We start from the raw sequence: 27,418 nt of genomic DNA, 5'->3' as shown, positions 1-27,418 counted from the left end.
ATGGTGGGCTCAGAGTGGAGAATGCAATCCGTAGGGACATTCTTACAAAAGCCTTATGTAGCATAAGACTCCAAATTTTGTGGCAGAGGTACAGATACATAATAGATCTGTGGTTGTGGCTTTGCAGACAAATACTCGAGGCATGTCCACAGAAGAGGATTTTTTTCCTTCCAGGGTTCATTCAAGGACAGGCAGAGAGTTTCCCATCCAGCCTGAAAGCAGCAGTTAGCTGAGAATCCAATTGTTCGAGGGTTTGCTAATCCGCATGTGATACCATCAGTCCAGGTAGCTTTTCTTTGTCCAGCTTGTTGAAAAGTAACTGCCTTGTAGGTCAAGACAAAAAGGCGGAGTCTCTAGATAACGTGGTCATGTATGCATCACAGGAAGTAGGGCTGGAAGAGACCTTTGTCATCTAAATCTATCTTCCCCCTGGACTGCTCTGCAGATGCTGTTATTGATTTAATCAAATGGCTAACACATGCAGGAGAATGGGCACTTGGAAACAGCTGTGGCTCTGTGGTTAAAGAATGGACCAGCAAGAGGCCAGTAGCTTTTATCTCACTAAGCATAGATGAAAGGAAGGAGCAAGGAACTGTGAAATGGAGGTAGGTTCTCTCTGAGGCTCATCTGGTGGAGCAAAAGGTGTTTTAGGTAGTGCTATAAATCAGAATGCCGCTTGCTTTTGTAGATGTGCTTAAGACATCAGAAGTTGTGACAGAGCCAGCTAGTCAAGGGTGCAGGGAAACAGTTTTAGTGAGGGAAATTTTCAGTGAAAATGATGTTTAGTGAAAATAATTTGTCTCTGGAGATGCATCGCTTTTTGTAGAACTGTGTTTGCTTGTGATGACTGCAAATGGGGGGGAGGGGATTGGTTTTGCTTTGAAATTTTGTTTGAATTTGTTGTTAAAGTGTTTAGTTGCATCAGAATAGTAAAAAACACTTCTCAGACCTCTGATAATGTAGAATTGGGACACAGGGCAGTGCTCATATGCTATTTTATGTGGTTATACACTCACTATTTTGCATATGGGTACAGGTTATTTGTCTGGCTGTGTAATGTGCCTGCACAGGGAAGCCAGCACCATTTTGCTTGTGATCCTGTGTGAGACAAAATCTCTGTGTTTTATAGTAGTATCCTGACTGAGGGGACTGTGGACCTGAGGCTTGGGGTGGACTGGTTGTTCTCTGGTGCTTTTGGAAGGAAAGTAACTGTGAGAAGTTGTTATTTCCAATTGCCTTCTGACCACTGAGATGTAATATTTTTAAGCTGCCAGAACAGTGCAATCATTGTCAGACCCTATTGGAAGAGTGACCTTGAAACAGTCTGAATTCAAGCTATTGGTTTCTCTTCACCATGTAAAGGAAACATCCTTCTAATCTTAGAATTTAAGGTTAAATCACTTCTGGCTTTCAGCTATACATATGTGGGACTGAAGTTATGATTAATTTTATATCAGTCTTGAGGATATAGCATTGGGTTTATTCTGCTTTACTTTTAGCCTCCCTGAAGGAGAATTCACTGAGCTAGATGCTGTATTAGTGTCTGCAAACTCTGTTATGTTTCTTATTTTTTCTTTCCTACACTCAACATGAATAATATGCATTCAGGATCATAGATCAAAAGAAATAAATACTAACTATTCATAGTAATAAGTGCTATAATTACTTTACTCTTGAATGGATAGGCAACTTTTTTTTTTAACAATAGAGATTGTAGCAAAAGCGAGTTTAGAAAAGAGAAGAAAAAAATCCTATTTGCAAATGAGTTTGATATATTAAATACACATCTGACTTTGTTTAGAAGCAACATTTTTATTTTAGTTCAGAGCAGTTTAAAGAATGTTATACAGAAGGAGTAAATCTGAAAACAAAAGAAGAATCTGTTTAGTCTTTTTTGTTGTGTCTCCATTTCACCCTCTTGAGCTAAAATCCACTCCTACTCTTGATTGTTTCCTATTTAATGGTGGTCATCACTTTTATTTTCCATTAAATCAGGATGAAGATTATATGTTACAGGGTATGCCTATAAACCAGATAAAAAGGAAAGAGAAAAGTGTTTTTTTTAATTGTTTTGTTGTTGCTGTTCAGACAGACAAAAAGAAAGGGAAAAGGGTTCTTTCAGAGTGTGAGGCACAGCAAAAGACTTGTCTTAGGAACGAGGGGCTCTGGGAAAACCAGTGTGGCACTGTGCGAGTCTCTTTGAGACCGGGACCGTGTCATGGGCTGGTAATGATGGGCAGCATGTCAGGGCGCGTAGAAGGAATATCTTCTGACATGAAGACTGCAATTTACTGCAGCTGTTAGTTTAGGGGGGGGAAAAAATCCAGTTTTCCCAGCATCTTTAGAGGCTCTGTCAGTTCCACTGTTTTCTGCATTCTCTAAAGTCAGCAACTAAACAATCCCAAACTGGCTTTTTGAGTATGTTAATATAATTCTCAGAGATGTCAGACCATTCTCTTTACAACCCTTTCCAAAGTAATTATATGATTAAGTAATAGGAATATTTTCCTAACGATAAGCTGCTGAAATGAAACAGTTCAGGACCTTCTACCCTTCATCTAAATTCAGCTGTGCTTAGAGGAGCATTTGGAGAGTCTGCTTTATGAAGCCACTTTGAGCATTTGTCTCCTTTCCTCTTTCATCCAATTTGCTCTAGAATTTATTATTGGCAAAACTCATGCTGTAGAGACAGTCCTGGACCTAGTAGGCAATGAAATCCATGTTTGTGAAGAGGAAGTGATGAATGGTCATGCTTCTCTGACTGTCCCGGTTCATGCTTTACTCCACTGCAGATTGTGGCGCTCTCAGCAGATGCATGGCTTTACCTCCGATCTCGTCATTAGCTCGTGGCTCAGCAGGACGTCTTGTCCACTTCTAATGTTGTTTCCTTCTCTATGACAACTTTTGTTGTTTCCTTGCTCTCTGGCAAAACATAAATAAACTACAAATTGTTGTCATCAATGAGATGTGCTATATTTCTCTACCAGATATCTGCTGCAATTTTCTCATGATTTTTCTGTTTGGAAATGTTTGAAGTGCTTTCATGACTGGCTGTTTTCCACAGTATCAATAAATCAGTCCACAGATCCATTCTAAATGATAATTCACCTTATGCTTGCAGAAGTAATTAATAGTCTCGGTTTTTGTTGTAGACATGTGATTGAAATATTAGCAGTTTACATTCACAACAGGTGTTTTTTTTAATGCTCTAAACTGTAGAGCATGAAAGAGTTATGTCGCACTACAATGACTACTACTATTCCCTACTGATTTCAGTTCTGCCATTTTGCTGTGCAGACAGATCAGTGGTTCACTGAAGTTTTTCAATAAACTCAATCTCATAATTAAATGGTTTGCATGAGAAAATACCTACCCTTTTCTAGAGTTGTTTCTGCCAGTCAGTGTATATTTTTTTTTTTAAACCTGGAGATAAATGAGTTGCTGTTCTCTAGATGTGCTTCTCAAGCTTTTTTTCAGTTATCCCATCATCTCTTTCCTTCTCCCCCTTCCCTCCTGTCCTGCTTGGTCAGCAGTAATGCTCAGGCAGCCTGATGAGGCAGCTGAAGGAACTGGCCAAGCTGAAACCCAGTGCACCCTGCAAAAATGTTTGGCTCGTTCCTGTTATTAAAATAATTTTTGTCAGGGTGTTGTTGTTTTTGGCATATTTTCATTTGTTTATGTCAGTTTATTACTCATTTCTTGGTACTTAGTCATACGTTGATATTTCTTTACAAATAATGAGCCCACAGTAGGAAAACACTAGTACATTTTCCTGGATGTTATGCTGTAATTGAACTAAGTTTAATGTTCTTTGTAAGTTTGGCTTGGTATTCGTTTTCGGCTTTATGACTAGGAGATGGGAGAGTAAAGTTAAGTGGGGCAAAAATATTGATGAGGGTAAGTCTGTTTTAAACAGAAATTCTGTTTACCTTGGGGAGCCTTCAAGGAATTGTTCAGCAAACGTATCAGGGAGGGGAGAAGGTATTTGGGAGCCCTGATGTGCTATTTTTGGGTTGGATATAAATACCCACAAAAAATGACTTCTTTCCAGTCTGGTGGGCCCTATACAGGTAAGAGACAGAAATGTGAAGGGAAATAAATCTTAATTTTAATTCTATGTAAACTAGATCAATATTTAGATACTGGTGAATAATTCTGAATTAAGAGGGAAGAGCATTTTCCATGGGGTTATGATGAGACTCATGGAGGATCCTTGGCTTGTTTTCCTGAGCATGCCAGCTAAACTGTGTGTTAGTCTGCTGGCAAGAGCACTCTAGCCCATGGACAGACGTTGAGCAGATGTATTTCTTTCCCTTTGGAATAGGGAAGAACTTGGAGAATGCTTTCAGGGTGTTGGCCTAGCTTGAGCCAGAATATGATCGTGTTCCTTCTTGCTCTTAGTCTCTTACCTGTTTCAAAACAAACAAAAAACTTAAAGAAATAAACAAACAAAAAAAACACACCACATATATTATTTTGGAAATTTCAGCAAGTGTATCATTTTGTTTAAGAATTAATGAAAAAGTAAATGGTCCCACTGCAGCATTTTTGTTAATTATAATGAGTTGAGAGAACACCTTCAAGATAAATTCCTTTGAGATCCTGACAGTATTTTAACTGAGCTGTTGGGGGAAATCTCTGCTACTGTAGTATTTTCTATGATCTAGCTATATTTGAACACTTATCTACAGTAGTAATTAAAAATATTGATGCTATTCATAAATCCTCAATATGGTGATGAGTAGATAACAGAATAGAAACCTACATGCAACATCTTCGCTTCAGAGTTAACTAGTGACCTTATAGCAACATACTCTGAAATCAACTGGAGGTGCAAAGTTCCACACAACCCTGAATATCAAACTCCTGATGACAGACACTGTTGCCAGTCTTATCACACAATAGCCCTGAAATCTGAGTTGTTATTAGAAAAACAGAATTGCGTAATAACTTTCACTTTTTGGCATCAATAGAAACTTTCATGTTTTAGGATCTTATAAAAATAATCTTATATAGGTTTGTGTTATTTTTAAAAAAAACTTTTCAATGTATTTCCAACTTGATAATCACTAAGAATAATTGCATACAGCTTCAGTGTTGAGCAAAATCATGTTGCTGTGTTGATATTATTCTAAAATCGTGAAATTTACATTAAATTAAGTATACATGTTAGGGAAGCTTCTGATGCATGTTTAGTAATGGTATGAAATCACAAAATATTGGTAAAATATATGGCAAGTAATGAGTGAACTGTTGGAAGTAGATAAAATTTCTCTACAGTATCCAGTATGGCTCTCCTGAGTATTGCTTTGGATTCCCAGTAGGTTTTAATCAGAAGGGAATTTTTAAAACATGACTTAATGAGAACAGTCTTGTAACAGAAGTAAACTTCAGAAGTTTAGGGCTGTTTGGTCTGGGCTAGTTGGTGTTGGTGGTGTTGTTTCTGTTGCCTTTTTTTTTTTCTTTTTTTTTTTTTTAGTTTGTTTGGTTTTAGTTTTAGGATTTTTTTTAAACTTTCTGAAACTATATCAATACAAATTTTATTACTTGAGGTACCTTCCAAGTTTCCCAGTCTTTAAGCAAGCAAGTCTCAGAGGTGTTTCACTTACTATGATACATTTCCCATCTAGGCTATCACATTTATGTTTTTCTTTTTATACTATAAGTCAGCAATCTTGCTGTGTTCAAGCTCTTTAGTCTGTCACTTGTTATATGTAAAATATAGTCATTATAAATCCTTTCTGTTTTCTTTTGGCATGCTGATTTCCCCACTACTATTTTAATTCACTTTGTAACTTGCACTCCATTTCACTCTTATTTTTGGTCTGATTCTCCTCTCTCTTGTTTTTTTATTTATCACTGGAAAAATGATTTGTGTTTAGCATCTTTAACTATTAAAACTTTAGAGTTTTATTTTGCATATCTAATACCGTTCTTTATCTGTTTTAGCATCTCCCTGTATTCTTCCCAGTGTTCTTTACTTCCTATTTTCTTGTAAGTATAGCATATTCTATTTTTCCCCTCAGTTCCTATTGACCTGTTTAACCATGTGGAGTTAATTGAAGCTACATCTCACTCCTGAAGAAAATAATTCAATTACAGTATACGTTTAGTTCAATTTATTTACCTTCTCCTTATGAGTGAGGTGTCGTGGTATTGTCTAAAAAAGTATTTAATGCAATATCTTTTTACATAACAAACTTATCTAAAATTGCACAGCGTTCATCTTAATAGAAATTAAAGTACAATTCTATTTGACAATACCGTCTTATTTCTGTTTTATTTATTCTGTTTTGTTTAGTGGTCAGAATCTGACTTGAGCAGGTGGGTCCCTGGCAGATTTCAGGAAACAATCAGTAGTATAATTCAGCTACCATTTTGTCTCATCTATGGCATGTTTTAGGTGGTTTCCAATTTCAAATTTTGTTGAAAATTGGGGTGAAAATTGTACTAGTCCCACCATTTTTTGTGTACACGATCCTTGGTTTTCTTATTAGTAATGCTTCTGTCTTTTATGTACTGACTTCCTCTGATATTTTGGACTTCTTTGTGTATTCTTAATGGGTTGTTTCCAAAGGCAAGATTCACTGCTTAAGGCTATATGTAAAGATATGTTCAGAGCCCCATTACCCATGAACCTCTTCTGAGTAAATGTAACTCCAAACACAGCTTTATGAAATTCCTACCGAACATCTGAGGCTCCATCACTGCACTTTGGAACTGCAACCATTCCCAAGCCCAAAATTCAAATGGAGGTTTCCATGACCCCACTATCTCAAGCTGTCACTTTGTGGACCCAACTCTTTCCAGGCACTCGCAGTGATCATGTTCAAAAATGTACAATTTGACTCTTGAACTGCGATCACACCAGCGTGACTCCTGTGAAAAGATGTGCTCCTACCTCCATTTGCAATCATCAGATAAACTTACTTTGCCATTGCCAGCTACACAACCTAGAAAATTCTTTCAGAGGCTGCTGCACACTTCAGTTGAAAGAATCAGATATGATAGGCTTAGTTCTTAGTTTTCTGCGGCAAAGGCATTATGGTCCCCAACTAAGCTTCCCGTTTTCAGTACAGTTGATAATAGTTGCTAGGTCCTACTCTAAGATAGATCTTAACTGGTTTATCTCTTTTAAACTTGTTCTGAAATTGGTCCTAAACCACATCGGGTTTTGTGTTTATTTTTTTTTTTTTGTCGTTGTTTGTTTGTTTTTACTCTGCCACATCTAAAACTTCCTAAATTCTTGAATTTTTTCTTCAAGATTTCAGCCTCCTAATATTAGTCTTTGTAATATCTTAGGGAATGTGGTTTCGTATTGGTGCTGCTGAAGCCAAATGTTCCACTTACTGCTTCCTTAGCTGTCTGTTCTGACTAGCAATAGTATCAATATTCTTATTTGTACTTTGTTCTAGGTGCATATAATTTCTGGGAAAAACAAAACACAAAAACAACCACACACACACACAAACTAATTTATAAAAGCAGATTTTTACAAAGGAAAGTAGCTTTTGGGACCATCTGTAACTGTTTTAAGCCTGACTTCTATACAGACTTGCTCTTTAGCCCGAGGGAAGCCACTTAGCAGCTCTGCACCATATTTTTGAAAGCCTAAGCAATTAAAGACAAGCTGATTTCTTTCGTCAGCAATATGAAGAGAACACACCCAAACGCTACCCATGCATCATGCAGTATAAAGGCAGCTCAATGCCTTCAGTTCTTCCCAGCTACTGGCTGAGATTGGGGCGCTGCATTTTCTGTTTGCTGCTTTCAGATGTAGTTATTGCCTTGTGGTTTACTCTTGGCATGTTTTATTTATTCTATTTGCTTATTTACCTCTATATTCTCCATTTCAATATTTGATGTAAATATATTCTTTTGATGGGCATTTTCCCCAAATACATGGCAGTGTTCAAGATTTTTGCTATCTCTGCAAATCCCAGAACCTGGAGAAGCACCCCATTTGTACTGGGGTTGAGTTACAGGGCAAGATGATGTGGGGACCTGTATGTCCTCTTTTCTAGTAGTTGCCTGCCTACTTGAGAGAGGATATTGCTGAAGTTTTCTTCATACAAAGCATCTGTTCCAAGTCTTCTACTGTCAGCCTGCTACTGTTAAATTTAGGACTTTCTCTTCCTTTTCTTCTTGTTTTATTTTAATAGGGGAAGTATGAAGAATTCTAGATATTCTCCACGTGTTCTCCACTGCAGACATGTCCTCACACACACTGATCTTAGCTGGTATTGCCAAAAACAAACAGGAGAGATGATATCTAACTTGAGAGCAGAGGGTGTATTTACTCTTCTCCATCCCATCTTAACTTACTTAAGCTGTTTGGAATTTACTCCTCTCCAACAATAAAAAAGGACAGATTTGGCAAGATACTGTTCTGAATCACTTTTTCAGTTCAGTGCATTGGACTACCCAGCACCTGTTGCATCCTTTCATCATCCAGTTTGTCGTGTGGGTTTATTTTCCCAGGATACTGGGAAAACTGGGGGAGAGATTTGCCTCCAGAGTAATTTGTGAATGCCTCTTTAGATGTGGTGTTCATAGCTGTTCTGTGCTTTACCTAAATGCAGGATCTTTCACAGATCTTGGCTCAAATCCTTGATTCTTCCGTAGAGATTACTTTCCTCTGTTGAGTACCTCAGATTCAAAAGTATGAGCCTGTTTGGCATGTACATTTCTGAATGCATATTCATTCATCAGACGGCTAGAGCTGTGTTGCATATCACCAAGACCTCTGATCTTTCCACCCATACTTTCCTCCATTTCCGCCCCCCCCCCCCCAGGTCAATGCCCAGCTCTGTTGCTTTTTGCTCTTCAACCCTTCAGGCAGCAGAAGTGCTACAGGCACTCTTGCTTAACCACGTGACTCAGGACTAAACAGCCAGCACGGAAACACTTAGTTTTTGTTTGTTTGTTTGTTTTTCTATGTACTCAAAAGATTCAAGTGAAGACTCCTGCTTTGTGCTTTCCCCTCCCACCCCAGCCAGATATTTCTGTCGAGGTCAGCTATTTCTGATGAGGGGTACTGCTGCAGAACAGACTGCCACCCAGCAACACGATGTGCTGAAGACTACCCTGGTTGAAGGTATTGCTGGCCATGTTGCACAGCGTGTGCAGCTGCGTACTGGGAGGTGGCCTTTGTGCATCAAGCTAGTACAGCTTCAGGTCACCTGTTCACTGACACTTCTTAATGAACTTCTTGGTGACCATCCCACAGGAGGTCAAGACATCTGCTGTTAATGACAGATGTCAGGCAGTGTCTGCAAAGATGTCTGTACCTTCTTGGGATAGATCTGTAAAAACAGAGATAACTTTTTGCAGCTGGGATGTTTACTGCAGCTAATTCTGAGCAGTAAAAATCAGAGTTTCTTGTAGAGCTCAATATGTACACATCAGCCTCCCGAACCTCCAAAAGTCCTCTGTCCCTGTTTGCCTTGTACTTTCCTCCATCTGAATGCCAAACATTTCTGTGGACGGTTGTGAATGGAGTTCTTGCAAAGTCTGGTATTTAAAGCCGCATCTGTGTGATAAGAATGAAATGTGAATACTTATTGACATGTTGTTTTCAAAAAAAAAAAAAAAAAATTATTTTGCCACCTATTTAATTTTTTGTAAAAAGTTAGAGAAAATGTTTTAGGAAGTTGGAAGTTTCGGTAATTCTTACAAGAATTATGTCACTTGTACAGGGTATGTACAAGTTCATGTCTATACAGGAAAGTGCCTGGGATTTCTTCTACCAGTATCTATTTTAGGCTAGCCTTACATTAGGACACTCTTATTCCACATGAAGAGAGCCTTTTTTTAAGATCACTTTGGGAATTGGATTAAATTGCAATGAAGTGCTCTTAATATAGAATGTGTTCACCTCAGGAGTTAGTGTGAAATAGCTGGGTATACTTCACGTTTAAACCTTAGCCTATTTTGTGGTAGCTTTCGTCTGTAGATGAGCCCCAAGAGATGTCCTTACTTAACTCTCAAATTTGAGAGCATTTCAAATGAATGCTCTGGTATCATAACCTGCAGCTCTGAGAATATCGAGGGACGAGATAGGAGAGGGCTCTTCTTATGACATGTTCCCAGTATTAAGTGGCCTCAAAAAGGAGTCAGTAACCTGGGGAAGGTTTTTATCATTTGTATTTATTTGTAAGGAAAAGAAATACAAATAACTCTTTGCTTCCCTCATCAAATGCCTTGGTGCATGCTACTGTGAAATATGGCTGGGATTTCTTGATTGGAATGATAGCAGAGCATCTTGGGCTTTTTTTTTTTTTTTTTTCCTCTCCTTTCAAACATCTTAAATACCATCTGAAACGATGGGAATTGTCATATGCACTTTTTTTCCCGTTTATCAGTAGTATTTTGACTACATTCAATGGAAGGAAATTCACTTCAAACCGAGTCTAAAACAGAAGTGGAAAGGGGGAAGAGAGCAATTCTAATTTGTCTAGATGCCAAGATAAGGGAGAAAAATAATGTGTTGAGTGTTAGCTTACATATTTCAGATGAAACAATAAGGATGGAAATGGGTTTGAAAAGCCTGTTCAGTTGTTAGGAGGGTTTTGTTGTTTTTTTTTCTGCAACGTAAGACAGCAAGTGGAAAGTTTACTTAATTAATGCCTTATGCATAAAAATACATAGCTCCTTCTCAGAGGTAGCAAAATTTGATCAGACTTTTTAATAGCTTTGTTACCAAATTACATTAATAACGTTTTGCCTGTTGTTTTTTACATGCATAGTCCTAGCAGATGTCAAGGCTAATATATTGTTGCTCACATCTTTTTAAAAGTATGTAAACATTGTTATGATCACTTGTATGTCTTAAAGTGACCAAAGAAAATTTGAGGTGGAAGAAATGTTTCTACCAGTTTTCTCTCATGCTTGCTCACTTTCAGCAGTAGAGTGTTATGTTATTAGTTGCATTTTGGGGGTTGGAATTACAAGTTTCTATTTACCTGTGAGGTTATACTATGAGGAGGAAAGACATTCAAAACCAAAAATAATTGCATAGTCTATAACCTATTAAAGTGAAATGTGACCACCAATGCTACCATCTTCCAAACAGCGTCATTGTAAACATATTTGATTGATGCTCTAAGTAACAGAAGATAGAGAGAAAACTATCTACAGAAGGAAAATATGGCTGCTGTAGATCATATTGCTCTAAATGTGACGTGGCAGCCAAGACCACGTCACATTTAACCCCACACATTGGTGTGGGGTTAAAAAACTTTTAATCAAAAAGGGAACTACTACCTGTGTGTGTTTGTATGTGTTTCTCATCTCATGTTAACTTTGTCCACAAAAAATGGTGTCTCGTAAGAAATGTAGGTTAACAGGTTTCAAAGTGATACTTGAAACCCATGCAAAATACAGGAAAAAGAGTAGGGATTAAGGGCTTTTTAGAAGTTGAAGACAGACACTGACAATAAAGCCTGGTAGCCACTGAAGGATTGTTTCTCTCTACTGCTAACTTATAGTTACCTGTTGCAGATGCTTCACAAGAATCACCACAGTAATTCACCAAGTAGGCTGTGCCTAAAACATGCAATCTTCATGTATGGACAGCTGACAAATTTGCAGAAACCTGAGGTGGCTGAGGAATATGTGATTCCTTATGTAATTACTTCCCTACAACAGAATCAAGAAGTGGCTAAATTTATTTGAAAAGATAAAGTGACTGCACATCCCCACTTCTCCCCCCAACACCATGAGTTTGAGGAGGTTTCAGCCCCGGTGGCAGGGGATGGCAGTGACCAGCAGCCCATCATTTGACCAGGTCCCACTGTTTCCCCTCCTGGTCATGTCTGAGGCTGCCTGTTCTAATGCTGGGGTTGTGCAGAGTAGTGTTGGTAAAAACGGCTGGTTTGTGCACTGCGTCAGTGTAACGCTGTCTCCTGGAAGGATTTATGTGAAGTGAACCTTTCCTTTGTAAGTGACAGACACCTTCTGAACACTTTTTCAGAAGCATGGTACAAAACAGTATTTTAGGTGAAAGGCACAACAAATTGAGTTATTTTCTTCTTACAAATATTTGGAGGATGCTGCAACTGTTACTTGATGCCAAAATGTAAATGCTGCAAATATATATAATTGGTCAAAAAAAAATAAAAAATGGTACAGGTATAGAGTAGCTCTTTGGAGCACATACGGTTTTGATAGTTTTTTAGAACTCGTTTTGAATTTCTATAATCTGTGCCAATACACTGCAAATATTTCCTTTGTAATTGCTGAAGCAGAGGTGGAAAAATTACTGGAAGCTGTTGTTTATTAAGTTCGCATTGCAGTATCAGTGTCTGGGGTTAGAGTCTCATGTGAAATACTTGATGTACTGCAGGATTAAAACTGTGAAAGCTTAGCAGTATTTACAGTTACAGTTTGCTAGTACCTATGAATGTGTGACAAGAAACCACTGCTTGTGGGCAAAAAGGGAACACGAGGCAACCTGTGCTGGACAACTGATATGAAGTCTGGTCATTTGTACATACGGGGAGTACAAAACAGTGCAAGTATAGAAAGGACATTATTTGTTGGCGTAAAATGCAACTTCCAGCACTGTTTTTTGTGTGTTTTTGTTTTTAAAATCAGTTTTGCTGATCTTACTTCTCCCTCTCCCATACTTGAGTTGAAATCAGTTAAAATTACAGCATTATTTTTGCAGTTAACAGTTCAAGAAATTATTGTTGCTGGTGTTAGTTCATTTGCTGATTCAGTGGGTGCTTCTTATTAACCATTTTGTTACTTAGATTAGGAGAGGAAGTGGTTGGTGCATTACTGTACAGGAAAGGTGTGAAGGTCCCTGAAGCTCACTAAGATCGCTGTAGACACATCTCAAAATACTGAGTGATTGCATGATTAAAATGAGAGATTACTTGCTGTGCAGATGCATCCCAAGTAATGAGGGGGGCCAAAACAGAATTCAGTACAAAAACTCTGCCTCTACCAAAACATAAAACTAATGGCTGGTTCTTGACTACGTGGCACTGCTCCGGAAAAGGTCCTTGGATTTGTTTTGGGTGTTTTCCTACAAACATTTTCTCAGTGCTAGCTTAAAATAAAATAAAGTAGAAATTATCTTAGAAAAGGACTGAAGACAAAAGAGGAGGCTTGAATATGTTGCATTATACAATCCCCATCTTGAACATTGTGTGCCAATTTGTTTCAAGATTTAGCAGAAGAGAAAAAGGTGTACAGAGGAAAAGGGCCTTGGAATGACTTCTGGAAGAAGAGAGGGTAAGTGGATAGAGATTGATCAGTTTGGAGAAGGGACGTGCTCACAGGATGAAGGAATTAAAAAAAAAAAAAAAAAAAAAAAAAAAAAAAAAAAAAAAAAACCTTGCAGAACTTACTGCCAGAACTCCTTTTGAAAGACAAAACTGGAGTGGCTTCAAAAGTAAATTGGACAGTTTCATGGGAGGTGAGACTTTGAATAAATGGCTTTGGGTGCACCCTATGACTGTGGACATAAAAATTTTAGGCATCTGTAAATTTGCAGTGGCTGGAGTTGAGGAAAATAGTTGGCATTGTTCACACCTCCCATCTTTCTATGCTCATTCCTCAGGCATCTGAAATAGCACTGTGTCAGGCTATGTGAACTAAACCAAACTTCTGAAGAATTTGTGAGACAGTAACAGTAATGCATTTTGATTGTTACCCCCTTCATATTTTGGGGAGATGGCTTTTATCTGTGTTATTGTTGTCTTCTGCCAGTGGGATGGGGTGACACCGTAGCTGTTTTCCCCTTTTTCAGCTCCTATATTTTGTGTATTTCTTCCTTTTGGCTAAGATCAGTTTTTTATCTGTTACCCGTAGCCTCACCCGCCCACCTTTTTCTTCTAAGAGTGCTGCATGAAAATGGTGACTGTTACCAGGTTTTGATCAACAGCCACAAAACCCGAGTACTGCTAATTTAATTTTGCATCTGTATGCTGAAGGTTTAAGCACCAGTACTATGTCTTCACCTTTAAGATGATCACATTGTGTTGATTATTTTTGTAACTATGAGCTTCTTATTTTTTAAACAAACATTGTTCTGCATTAGTTGATGATATCCAGGATAAATTGCTTTCTTTCAAGCTTTTTTTTTTTTTTTTAAGGGGAGGGTCATGGTGCTTTGTTTGTCTTTGATTTGCTATCTTCTACAAAAACATTAAAATGGAGAACTTCTTTTTGTTTTGTTATGAAATACACATTATAAAATTATAAAATATAGTTCTAATTAACTTGAAAATAAGTAACCCCAATGCAAAATTATCACCTGTGGAAATATATGGAAATACATTTACTTCTCTGTGGTATGTTTTTTATTTTCATCCACGTTTGCTGCAACACATGCCCAAGACTGCCCGGTGATGTAACCCTTCCCTGTTTATATTTATCATGAAGCTCTGCTTTACATCCCTGGGTTGTTTCTTCACTTTCAAGGACTGGATGCCAAAGAAACAGCCCCCTACACTTCAAGGTGTAGATCATCACGAACATACAATGCTAGTAACAAATACTGATGACTTTGTTTTAACTCTGGGGATGCCATGCTCTAACTCGTAAGAGCTGGCTAAATCTCCCTGTGCAGAAGTGCTGTTTCTAAAGCAGACAGGCTTTTGGTTTCGGTCTAATTGTCCTAAAAGTGTGTTTACAAGATGAGATGGAGGAGACTTCTTCCACTGCCTTGCAGCTGTCCCTTGTTTGTGGTTGGAAACTAACTATTGACAAGTGTGGACAAAATTTATATAAAAAAGCTAAAATGTCTCTTGCCAATTCAATAAGCATGAGAAGTGTGGTGTTTACATTTTGGTCCATCTTGCCAAACGTTTTGCCTCTCAGGAAGCATATAACCATTGCCTGTTAAAACTCAAAAGTAATTTTCTGCTATTTGAGTCTGTCTTTAGCTGGGTGAGTTGTGCGCAAAGATCTACTCAAAGTTCTTATGCAAGTTTACTAGCTTGGTTTTTTTTTGGTGGTGGTGGTTTGCTTTTTTTTTGGCTTAGTCTAGTCTATTGTGCTCTCTGGGTTCTCCACTTTTTTCATGACAGCTAGGACAGAAGCAAGAAGATCTTATATCAAAGTTTAGAAATTAGATGATATTTCAGTTGTATTAATATAATGCTCATATGGAAAAACAAACCGTTGTGGATAGTGATGCGATTTCATCTCAGTTTCCTAAAGAAACGTGGGGCAGCAGTGTTGTTCCTGCAAATTCCCTTTGAAGGGAATCCTTTTAAAGGGGTGTAATCCATACAGTGTAGCTTATAAGGGTAAGGTATCTAAAGCATCCCTCATCAATTTTACATTTGGTCTGCATTAATTTATTATTTTTTTTATTCTGCTGAAATTAAAAAAGGCAATTTGATAAGACGTGAAAATTCAGGAATAAACATGAATCTTCTGTGATATTATAAAATATTTTTTTTTTCTGTTTCCTTTTGTTCACATCTATTCTCTCTAAGGATGATTGCAAGCTGAATTCAGCTTCTTACTCCTTTCACTTTAAACAATTGAAAAATCTTAATTGTCTATCCTTACAAAAAGTGTTGTGGTAAGAGAATTAAATTACTCATATGACAAAAAAGATTTCAAAAAGTAAAATAAAACCTTATTTCATAGCTTCTTTGGCAGGCAACCTACCTAATTAATTAGAACAATCACAATCAGGTGTATTTATTTAGGAACTTCTAAAATTAAAACTTATAGTTGAAAGCATTTTCTGTAATACAGATAGAAAAATGTACAGTGTTCTAAAGTTTAATTTCAGTAGTCTTAAGATTATATAACCCACTTCATACGGGTAAAATTAAGCAACTTTTGAATATAGTCAAAATGTGGAGACTCAAATTATTTAGGTGAGTCTTTTAACACCTTCACTGGTCCAACAAGTGGTTCAAGTATCTTGTAGAAACAAAAAAAATAAAAAGAGGTAATTATAGTATCACATATTAGAATGTTCCAAATCTATCTTCTTCAGAAAGTTAATGAAGAATGAAGCAAGATCCACCAGTGACATGTAAATAGGTGGCTAATTAAATGTGTTTTAACTCTGCTTTTTAAAAGACATTTTATGCATGATGTTCTGGAATATCTATGAGATAAGGACTGAAGGTATCCAGAAGATTTTAACGTAGACTTAGGCTTCTGTTTTCAGCAAAAGACTTTCAAACCTCCAGTATCTTGGCCTGTGATGCATTTTTCCAACATTTTTAATTCCATTCCTCATGCACACTCGATTACTTTGATCTGACAAACTTTATGGATAGTTTACATTAAAAGTTTAACATACAGATGGATAATAGATCCAAGATGTTCTCTTACTTTCTCTTATGAATGCTAATTTTTTGATATTATGTCTCTAATGTGGATTATAGAAAAACCTGTCCCTTCTGTGTTATGAAGAATGGCCTGTTTACTTGCATTCCTTCAAATTCTGTCTATTTAAGTTACTGGGAAAAGGACCAGAAAGACATAATGCTCTATCCTCTATTTGCCAGTTTTAATAGCAAAATTGTTTAGACTTGAGAAATATCTCATTGTCTATGAATCCATTAAAATATCCATCACTGCATGGGTTTTGATTCCTTCCCAAAGCAATATAGTCTTTATTTTTGTCTTCCTTTAAAGACTACCATGCTTTATATGATCTTGTCAATCAAGATCTTTATCTGACTTGCTGCAGGTGTCATTTTCTTCCATTCATTATTTTTTGTGGTTTTTGAAACAAAAGACATTTGCTTTCTTTTTGTGATCTTGATGCTGTCGGACCACTTAAAAATGTTGGAAAATGAATAAGTAGAGCATTAGTACATTGTGTGATTTTTTTAATTTTTTTTTTTTTTAAACAAGTAGAAACCTACTGAAGCGTGTTGGTATTAGGAACATTTAGGAAACTTTTCCCTCCTTTCTAAAAGGAAATTTATTTCTTGGTCTGCTTTGCTTCTTTTCTCACAAACATACAATTCATTTGCCTGGATCCCTTTACCACTTTACTTTTGCTCTGTGCACTGTGTATATTTCTGTAATGTTGCATTGACTTCCATGGGAGTTTCATATTTATGTGTGTTCTTAATAATGACTAGCATGTTTTCATGCTAATAGGGATCTTGGAACTGCTGAACTAATTAAGATGTTATTAATGGAAGGTTACTGTTTAAACTATTTTACAGGTACATCCACCTTTATGGAAGCATTAGCAGCCAATGGTACAACCAACATACAGACTTCTGTAACAGGAGTGACAGCCAGCAAACGGAGGTTTATTGATGACAGGAGAGATCAACCTTTTGATAAAAGGCTACGTTTCAGTGTGCGACAAACGGAGAGCGCATACCGGTACAGAGACATTGTTGTTAGGAAACAAGATGGATTCACACACATTTTGCTATCAACAAAATCATCGGAAAATAATTCACTAAATCCAGAGGTCAGAACAATTCTGATTTTGGGGGGTAAGGGTACAGGAAGAATTATAAATCTCTTATTTGCCTTATTTGTACCATTTATTCAGGTACGAGCGTATGCAAAATGGCACTTAGATTTTTTGTTTGTAAGATATTATACATCCAACTGAATTCTAGTATAATTCTGATGAATTTATTTAGCTACGTTATCTGAATATTTTGATGGATTGTCTTTTATAATAAGTGTGGCAATTTGTCAAGTGTAACTTGAAACAAACTTTAGCCTGAATTAAGTTTCTTTTTTTCTGAACTGGTTGCATATGCCATCTGCTGTCCAAATTACAGAAATGCTGAATGAATTCTGTAGTTACAGATAACATCTAATAGATCTTTTCTTAATGTTTTCGTTATCTTACCATAATTACATGGTAAGCTTCTAATGTAATGTAATTCCAAAATGTAAAGCTTCTAATACTGGTGGGGTTTTTTGGTTTGGGGTGTTTTTTTTTGGTCACTTGGTTTTTGTTTTGTTTCTGTTTTACTTTCTAATATTTGAATAACGAAAAGAAATTAACTTTTCTAATATCGTGGTTGAATGGATCCTGAGGAAAATTAAGGATGTAGAAGACTGAGATCTCTCATGGTGGAGGGGAAAGAACAGTATGCTACTTTTTAATGATATAATGAAAGGATTCTAATGATTTTTTGATTTTTCAGGTAATGAAGGAAGTCCAAAGTGCACTGAACACAGCAGCTGCAGATGACAGTAAACTCGTGCTGTTTAGTGCAGTTGGTAGCATTTTCTGCTGTGGTCTTGATTTTATTTATTTTATACGACGCTTAACAGATGATAGAAAAAAGGAAAGCACTAAGATGGCAGAAGCTATTAGGTATGTAAAGCTATCTTCAATCATCTGAATAGGTATTTTTCATTGTGTAGTCTGGCTTGCTTTATCTTTTCTATTTCAAAAGTCTCTAATTCAACAAGACCTCAGATGTTCACCTGCTATGTGATAAGTGTGCAGCACTTCTTCATGCTCCCTGGCCATTTCTATTTGGGTTGTCATTTCATGCATCACTATTTATACCATTAAAATTTTACTATGAAAACTGGCATTATGATAATATTTCTCCAGTTGAAACCAATTTTAAAAGACTTAAACAGCCATGGAGTTTCTGGAAAACTAATTTAACACACAAGACAAAAGATGTGCACTGAATGAGTAAAGATACAGTGCCTACAGAGCAGTGGAATGATGGATATTTCACAGAATTAGACTAATAGTAGTGAACATCATCCCAGTGCTAGGTTCCAAACCTAATGTTTAAATAAAATGAGCTGAGCTACTACGAACTAGAAGAATGTTTACAGAAGAAATGTATGGATAAGTACAAGGAAGCAGATTATAATTTGAACACTCTGCTTTTGAAGGCTTGAGATCTTGGAATAGCTCTTGCACGTTTCCAGAATACTAACACTCCTTCAGAGACCTACGTTCAGTAGTTACCAATATGTCTCTGAACTTTAAAATTATGAATAAATCCTTTTTTTTTTTTTTTTTAAGTAAGAACCCTACATTCAGCATCTAAAACTAAAATGAAAATTCACCTGTTGTTCAGAGCACAGGATTGCTTCACAGGTGCTGACTCAACTGTATGATGTACAATGTATTCTATACAGACCTCAGAATTTAAGAGTCATGTACTTGCACTAAACATGTACAATTTTATCATTATATGTGATAGCTGTTAGCTAAGAAATGTCAGCATCTTTCTTTTGAAGTGCTGAAATTCTCCCATCCATGTTTCATGTCTGTATTTTTACTAAGAATATCTCAAAGATATTTAGTGTTTCAGAGCAGAGAAACACTTAAGTATCCATACAGGCACAGGAATATACCACAAATGCTTCTGTATCAAGGAAGGAAACTCCGTAACCTCACTGGTAATCTGTGCCTGTGCTCAGTCACACTGCCAGTAAAGAAGTGTTCCCTGATGGTTGGATGGTATCTCCTGTGTTTTAGTTCATACCCATGGCTTCTTGTCCTGGTGCTGAGCACCACTGAGAATAGTCTGGCTCTGTCCTCTTTGCACCCTCCCTTCAGGTGTTTGTACATATCAATAAGATCCACCCCACCGCAAGCCTTCTCTTCTCCAGGCTCAACAGTCCCAGCTCTCAGCCTTTCCTCATAGATTTGCTGCAGTCCCTTAATCAGATTTGTGGCCCTCCGTTGGACCCTGTCATGTATACTCACATCTCTCTTTTACTGGGGAGCACAGAACAGAGCACAATATCCCAGTGCTGAGCAAGGGGGATGGATCACCTCCCTTGACCTGCTGGTGAAGCTCCTCCTCACACAGTACATGATACCATTAGCCTCCTTTGCCACAAGGCAAGTGCTCGACCTGGTGTCCACCAGGGCCACCAGGTCCTTTCCTGCCAGGCTGCTTTTCTTCTGGTTGCCCCCCAGTATACACCAGTGCCTGGGGCTGTTTCTCAGGTGTAGGACTTGGCACTTCCATTTGAGAGGCTCCCGTCAGCCCATTTCTCCAGCCTGTAGAGGTTCCTTTGGATGGCAGCATAACATTTTAGCATACCAGCTGCTCCTCCCAGTTTTTTGTCGTCAACAAAATTGCTGAGGTTATGCTAAACCCACTGTCCAGATCATGAATGAAGATGCTGAACGGACTGGACTAAGTACGCACTCCCAGGATACACCACTGGTAACTGACCCCCAAGCAGACTTTGTTCCACTGATCACCACCTGCTGGGCCCAGTCATTCAGCCAGTTTCCAGTCCACCTCACCATCTGCTCATTGAGTCCATACTCCATCAGCTTCCTTATGAGGGTTTTATGGAGGCACCAATGAAAGCCTTTCTGAGGTCTAGGTAGACAACATGCACTGCTCTTCCCAAGTCATGTCAGGGCAGGCTATTATCAGGTTGGTTTTGAAAATGACATTACTGCAGAGATGAATTACTACTGAGTTCTCAAGGACTGCCATATTTTGCTTTTAATATGAGTGCATGTTTGTTTTTTTTCCTCTTCAGGAATTTTGTGAATACTTTTATTCAGTTTAAGAAACCTATTATTGTAGCAGTAAATGGCCCAGCCATTGGACTTGGAGCATCTATATTGCCTCTGTGTGATGTGGTTTGGGCTAATGAGAAGGCTTGGTTTCAGACACCGTACACTACTTTTGGACAAAGTCCAGATGGATGTTCATCCCTTACATTCCCCCGGATAATGGGCCTGGCTTCTGTAAGTAGCTTGCAGGGTAGGGGACGACAGCCTCACAATGCCATTGTGAAAATTTATCCAGAGTGATTTCAAGACCTTTTAACCTTTGCTGTGCTGTCTTTTATTTTTCTTTCTCTCCTGAGAATCTTTCATGAGAAACCAGTACTTACTCAGCTCCATGCTGTTACAACTTAGTTTACAAGTGAGTGCACAAACCAGAAGGCGTGGGACCTAATCCCACATCCTGGGCCCCCTTCAGCCCTGACAGTGGAAGAAGGGGAAGATGCATGCCTGGATACTTGTTCCCTGCTGGTGCCTTGTGAGGCCCAGCCACCAGTGTCCTGCACTCAGTACAGCATCAAGGAGCGCAGCAGAGAGCGGGCTGGTTTGCACTTACATAGCAGGCCCTGTACCGCCAGCTATCAGCAGTCTCGTGCTAGTTTGCAAAATAGTCAGTTCAGCTTTCATGCACCCATTATGCTCAAGAAGTTGTGTTGAACTTCCCTTCTTTGTAGACCTCTTCTGATACTTAATATGAGCATGTTATGCAGGTAATGCTCAGTCCAAATCATCCTTGTGATTTGTTTTAGTTTTGTACTCTGTATTTACAGTAATTCTGGGTTGAAGTAACTGGTTATGCTTTGCATTGTTGCTGAAGCTATAAGCCACATGTTATTTAAGTTTCTCTTTTTTCTCACTTTCCAATTAGATGAAAGAATTAAATGTAACAAAAAAGCTATTTAAAAATCTCTTACCTACATTATTTTAATGTTGTTTACTATTTTTATGCTGCATTCCTTGAAAGCTGAGACCTACATCCCATTCTAATTGAAACTGAATAGTAACAGTATGAAACAAGTGCTTGCAGCTATGTGTTTGTTCCTAAATAATAGTTTATAATAAAATCCAGTTTTTCCCTATAGGCATTTATTGATTTAAAAATACGATTTTGATATATTAAAAGCATCAGTTTGAACAGATCTTAAAACTAATTGTGTGATGTCTAGATTTAGTATAGAAGACAAGGTAATTGAAGAAGGTAATTGAAACAGATTAATAGTTGTAAGAGTGTCTTTAATATCTTAGTGTGCTACAAACTACTGATTGTTCCTTTCCCTTTTTATTTGGCCATCCATCCATTCATTCATCCATTCATCCATCCGTTCCATCCATCCCTGTCCTTTAGAGATTTGTGGTTGTTACTTTTGCTTTCTTCAGAATTTGTATGAAAACACAAGAAGCTCTTCCCTAGCATACTCTTTCATGCGCCTTTGTGAGTGCTCTCATTGTTAAAGACTTATATGTAAAGCTTCCAGTGCTACCTATAAATGTATTAGAGAAAGTCCCATGCTTTAAGTCAGTTTCAGTGTGTTCTTCTTATAAGCAGCAACTATGTAGAAATGTTCAGTGGCAAGCTTGTTGAAAATACCTTTCCTGACTGAATCGATCTTGGTTGTTGAGCAGTCTGTCATGGAGCTTTTTTTCACAGAACATGTTTGACATAAAGTTCATTACTGCGGGAAATTTAAAGCCCAGACCTCAGGATTCAAAACTGACTCTATACTGGGAATACCAGGAATCTCAGAAGGATTCTTAAACTTTGCTTTTGAGTTCTGAAAGTAATCTATAATAGAGATTGTGCAGGCTGTTTTGGGAGCTGTGTTAATGCGTATGTGCTGTGGAGCTCTTGCTGTGTGGTTTTTTGTTTTTTTTTTTTTGTTTGTTTGTTTGTTTGTTTTGTGTGTTTTTTGTTTTGTTTTGTTTTGTTTTTTTGGTCTTGGCCATAAAGCACAGGAGCTGTGTGATCAAGTTTCACATGCTGGGTTTTTGTGTCAGTCTTTAGCATGCGTGGCAGTATGACTTAAGCTTTTCTGTCAGTCATGAGGGATTCACGTTTCCTAGTGTGTATAGTTTACATCAGAGCCAGGATCTTGAGCACTGTAGAGACCAGCTGCTTCTCAACTGTAGTGGGAGCATGGGAGAGCTGAGGTGCTCCGTGGCAGCAAGGGCCTGTGGGCTTGCATGGGAGGTTGCACATGAGCCTCAAGGCACTTGCTGTAAAAGAGGGAAACTGAGACCAGTGGGTGTCCTAGTGAAGCATGAGGATTTCACAGTGGAAGGAGAAAGACAAACTAAATAGAAAATAAGAGTTGGTAATGAGAATGTGATATTAATTATTTTTATCATCTTCATTTCTATTGCTGTATTATATTTCTTGGAAAGTAAGCAACAAATGTGTTAAATCTCACCACAGATAGTCATCTAATCATGCCCTCTAAAACTTGTTTAGTAGTGGGTCTCCGGCATACGCTGTATGTAGATTGAAGGGGAATGTTTCACTTTTAAAATCTGTCAGCTGAAAACACTAATGGGAGTGCTCATTTCATGTAAGGTTTTCTGCTAACGCTGCATTACAGCTTGCAGAAATCAGATAACTGCACCACTAGTGTTTGTTGTTTTCACATTCAGGAGAAATGAGTCTTAGGAAAAAAAAAAAAAAAGGTTTTATAGCATTAATTTTTTTAACCTCATTACCAAAGATGCTTGTGAAGAAAATATAACTCACCAGCGAACTTAAAATTTCTGAGTTTCCTAACCCCCAATAGATTGACTTCATGTTTTGATCATCAATACCAAGTATCTTTTGAAATTATTTTGGATTTTTTTCTCAATTTCCGTAGGAAAATCTATTCTTATTTTTCAGTCTAACTTGTATAGATCACTGATCTTTGGCTAGTGTTTCAAGTCAGTATCATTCATAAATAATTTGGAAAAGTAGAAGACATAGTTGTGATACTTCTGTTTGCTGGAACCTTTCAGAGAAAGTATAACTACAGGGATATATAACTTATGCCTTTGGTTTGACTTTTAAATAATAATAAAAAATGTGAATCACAATTCTCCATATTAAGTTATGGAAGATGTAATAAATGTTACTTTTAAAAATCCTAAAAAAACAACCTCTTTATACAAGCCTCTAATGGACTAGGAGTCAGTAACCAAACTGCCACTAGAATGCAGGTTTTGTATTTCATTACAAAGGGGCATGTAATAGGACAGCTGAGTGCTTAGATTTCTCTAACAGCCTCATTCCCCATATTCCAAGTGTCCACTGATAGCTTTATCATATTTTCAATGTAAATCAGTCATTTAAAAAAACAGTAAAACTGATTTTTCAAGGTTGACAATTGCTCTGAGTTTTTAATCCTTCACTGGCTCTTTCTGTGCAAATGCCAAGGCAAACAAAAAGTTTAGGTGTTTATGTAATGTCAAAAAAGGTAGAATTAAAGCATAAGCATAAATGGTTGCAGGGTGATATTTTAACAGGGAAGCTGTTAAATAGCGAAGAGTGTGATTGCAAATCAAAACAATTTACAGACCTAGAGATAACTGCATACAATGTATTACTCTATTCCATACCTTTTATTAATGCTTTTAAACTGTGTGTAAGGTCTTAAATAGGTGGGTGGGTTTTTTCTTTTTTCTTTTTTTTTGGTTGGTTGGTTTTGGTTTTTAGTAAGGCTGCTATTTAGAAAGAATTTCAGTTCACTATTGAACTTCTAAATAAATGGGAATATTTTCAATGAATTTGAACAGAAATTGGATTATATCCTGTTCACTTAAGTGGGTTTTGTACGTTGAACTCTAAGATGTGCCAGCTATTTCAAATGCTGCATCATAAATGAAATACTATGGTGCTGGAGACATTTGAGATGGGCTCAAAATAAACCATATAATTAGACTTCAAAAATATTCATTATTGAAAGAAAAAAAAAAAAAAGCTGCAAAATATTTAACTTTGTGTTCCTTCCAAGACTGTCGGTTCCCAGGAGGTCTACTACCAAAACTGGCTTATCTCTCTAACTTACAGATAATGTAGACTTTTTAGGAAGGATTTAGTTGCTACAACTAAAAGGCAAGCAACTTCAGTATCACTTTACAGGCCTGTCAGGCATTGTAACATATTCTTACATATATAGTTAATCAACTCTGAAATACTCCAAGAAAGCTGGAGCTTATCAACACTCATGACTAGGAAATGACAAAAGATGTTTACGCTTTTCATGCCGAATCATAGGCGTCTGTATTTTTATAACTATTGAAGTAGTATAGTCAACAGCATTGACCAGATCATCTGTAGGCAAGTCTTTGTCTTTAATAATTAAAAGTTGGAAGAGCCATAATCGAAGTACTTCAAAAATAGTGCAGGCATTTTCCTTATTTGTTTTGAGCATTTTTCTTTTAAAGAGTTTTGTCTCATTACATTTCATACCAGAAGTAACTTTTTATCCCTTCAGGCCAATGAAATGTTGTTCAGTGGGAGGAAGTTGACTGCGCAGGAAGCTTGTGCCAAAGGACTCGTCTCTCAAGTGTTTTGGCCAGGAACATTCACACAAGAAGTAATGGTTCGAATTAAGGAACTTGTCGCATGTAATTCAGTTGTAAGTGCCCTTTATTTTCTAACCATAAGGCTTTTTATAATTAGATAAATTAAAATTAATCTATTATTAGACTTATATCATCATGTTCTCCTTAAAAAAAAGTTTCATGACATGAGGACCACATTTTAGAAATATTAATGCCTTTTAACATTTGAACATATCTTGTTCTGTGTTTTTTTTTGTTTTTTTTTAAAGGTATCTGACTTCTCTTTATCATATGCGTTAATATATTGTGGTTAAGAACATAACATAACATTGGACTCCTTAAAAATATACTTCGTGTTTAATTTAAGTATAAATGGTATGGCATATAAATCCAGCTTACCCTAATTAACATAAGAAACAGTTGGCCTGAGAACTGAATAGAAATGGTATCTTAAGTTGTGATTTAAATTAATAAGGAAATTGGTAACTTAAAGAAATATTTGTAAACATAGAAAAATTCAGCCTTTGTCATTAGGCTGAACTTACAATTTTACCAATGATGCATAGGCATTCATGGTTTTGTGTGCTAATGGCAGTTGCATGACAGCTGGAACTACCAAAATTTGATGCTTTTTTATGGGAAGAGAAAGTACAAATCAACTGTTCTGTGCATTAGAAATGCTAGACTTTGAAACAGAATAATAGTCTTCTAAGTGAAGAAGCAAACTTAAGACTTTTTTTTTGGTCTATTTTAGATACTATTATTTAAGCGTCAATGTATGCCTGGTTATTAGAGCAGTTTTGGTTACTAGTTTTATAGTTGGCCTTCACCAAAGTGGAGTTGGCGTTTTCTCTAGTTACCAGTATAAAACCACGTATATGTATTCGTATTTATGGTTATTATTTTCATAATGGCTTGTATTTTTGTACTTTATTAAGTTGTGTTGGTATAAGGTAAAGGAAACTGTGTATGACTGAGCAAGAATCCATAGGGTTATAGTATATGAAAAGATTGATAAGTGATAAAAGATTAAATTTCAGGCTTTGTAAAAAAAAAAAAAAAAAAAAAAAAAAAAAAAACCAACAACTGTGAGCACACAAGTTGCTCTGTTCTCCTGTAGTACTGAACAAACTCTCTTCTCTATTCACCTAGGTACTTGAAGAATCCAAAGCTTTAGTACGTAATATCATGAAGGTGGACTTGGAACAAGCAAATGAAAAGGAGTGTGAAGTTTTGAAGAAAATCTGGGGCTCAGCACAAGGGATGGACTCAATGTTAAAATACCTGCAGAGGAAAATTGATGAGTTCTGATGAGATGCCCATTGACACTGGAATTGTATTTCTTGGACATCAGGGCAAACAGCATATGCCCATTTAAAATCCTATATAAACTCACCCCTTGCTCAGCTTGGGAACAGCAGTGGAACTTCCCCCACCTTTTATTGTCAAGGGGTTTAAAAGTACTGTATCACTTAAATTTGAACAAAACTCCTTTCTCCCTGATTGTTACATGTATATATGCACATACATAATGTGTGTGCATATATATATATAAACTTTTTATATATAAGTATATATATATAATGTGTGAGAGTGTGTATGTAGACACACACACACAAGAAGCTAAAAAATGATAGAGTGCACTACCAAACATCTCTTTAAAGGCTATAGTTTTTGTTATCTTTGGCTAGTACTGTATCAAATAGAGAATGGATTAAAAAGTGAATGGTGTTGCATTTATTTTCTGTGTGGCAGGGAAGTCTGGAATAACGCTTTTCTTTTTTCATTAGAATACAGAACTGAAACGGGTATTAGCCAGCCCTTACTTTCACTGCCCAACAAATCAGCTCAGATGTAAAGCATTGTCTCAGAAGAAGGTTGACATACCTCAACTAATGGAACACTCTAAATTTTTTCAGAATCGAACTCCAGAAAGATTAAATCACAAAAATCCCCCAAAAGAGAGTGTGCTCAGGATTAATGCTAAGAAAACACTCTGTGCTTTTTTTCTGGGGGGAGGTATAGAGGGGTGGGAAGAAGGTGGCAGGAATACATTTAATTCTTACCCAGACAGCATGAAGAAACCACTGTCTCTTGGGGAAGGGGAATGAGGGGAAGTGGAGGGGGAAGGAAAAAAAGACAAAAAAAGCTTGTTTTGCAGTATTAGTGAATCACTGAATATCTATGTATGAATATCCTAAGTTATAAGTTAGTTTAGTGTTTTTTTTAATAGCCTCTGTTTTTTCTTTCTTTTTTTTTTTTTAATAACTACATAAGTGCTTATGTTGCTGGGTGAGAATACTACTTTATATACTTTTTTTTCCTATTTGCTGGTTTAATTGATGTATTACACCAAAAATGCATTTTATGTTCATAAATTTTAGGTTCACTTAGAATATATTATTTAATAAG

General features: G+C 37.0%; 1 protein-coding gene across 1 annotated transcript; it reads left to right on the top strand.

Moving 5' to 3' along the window:
* Positions 1 to 386: 386 nt before the first annotated feature.
* Positions 387 to 26,564, top strand: CDYL (chromodomain Y like). Its single transcript, XM_032181643.1, has 6 exons — positions 387 to 605; positions 17,163 to 17,419; positions 18,114 to 18,286; positions 20,449 to 20,659; positions 24,937 to 25,080; positions 26,159 to 26,564. The coding sequence occupies exons 2-6, from the start codon at positions 17,177 to 17,179 to the stop codon at positions 26,315 to 26,317; spliced, it is 930 nt and encodes a 309-aa protein (XP_032037534.1). The 5' UTR covers positions 387 to 605; positions 17,163 to 17,176; the 3' UTR covers positions 26,318 to 26,564.
* Positions 26,565 to 27,418: the final 854 nt, after the last annotated feature.

The sequence above is a fragment of the Aythya fuligula genome, chromosome 2 (genome assembly GCF_009819795.1).
Source record: "Aythya fuligula isolate bAytFul2 chromosome 2, bAytFul2.pri, whole genome shotgun sequence".
Taxonomy (NCBI): Eukaryota; Metazoa; Chordata; class Aves; order Anseriformes; family Anatidae; genus Aythya; species Aythya fuligula.
Note: the sequence above shows the minus strand (reverse complement) of the source record. Positions and strands in the feature narration are given on the sequence as shown.

What these genes read in the sequence shown, in the direction of transcription:
- CDYL (XM_032181643.1), top strand. Translation starts at nt 17,177, where the DNA reads ATGGAAGCATTAGCAGCCAATGGTACAACCAACATACAGACTTCTGTA. An exon ending in ATAATTCACTAAATCCAGAG is followed by an intron (nt 17,420 to 18,113) that starts GTCAGAACAATT and finishes TTGATTTTTCAG; the next exon opens with GTAATGAAGGAAGTCCAAAG. An exon ending in TTGTCGCATGTAATTCAGTT is followed by an intron (nt 25,081 to 26,158) that starts GTAAGTGCCCTT and finishes CTATTCACCTAG; the next exon opens with GTACTTGAAGAATCCAAAGC.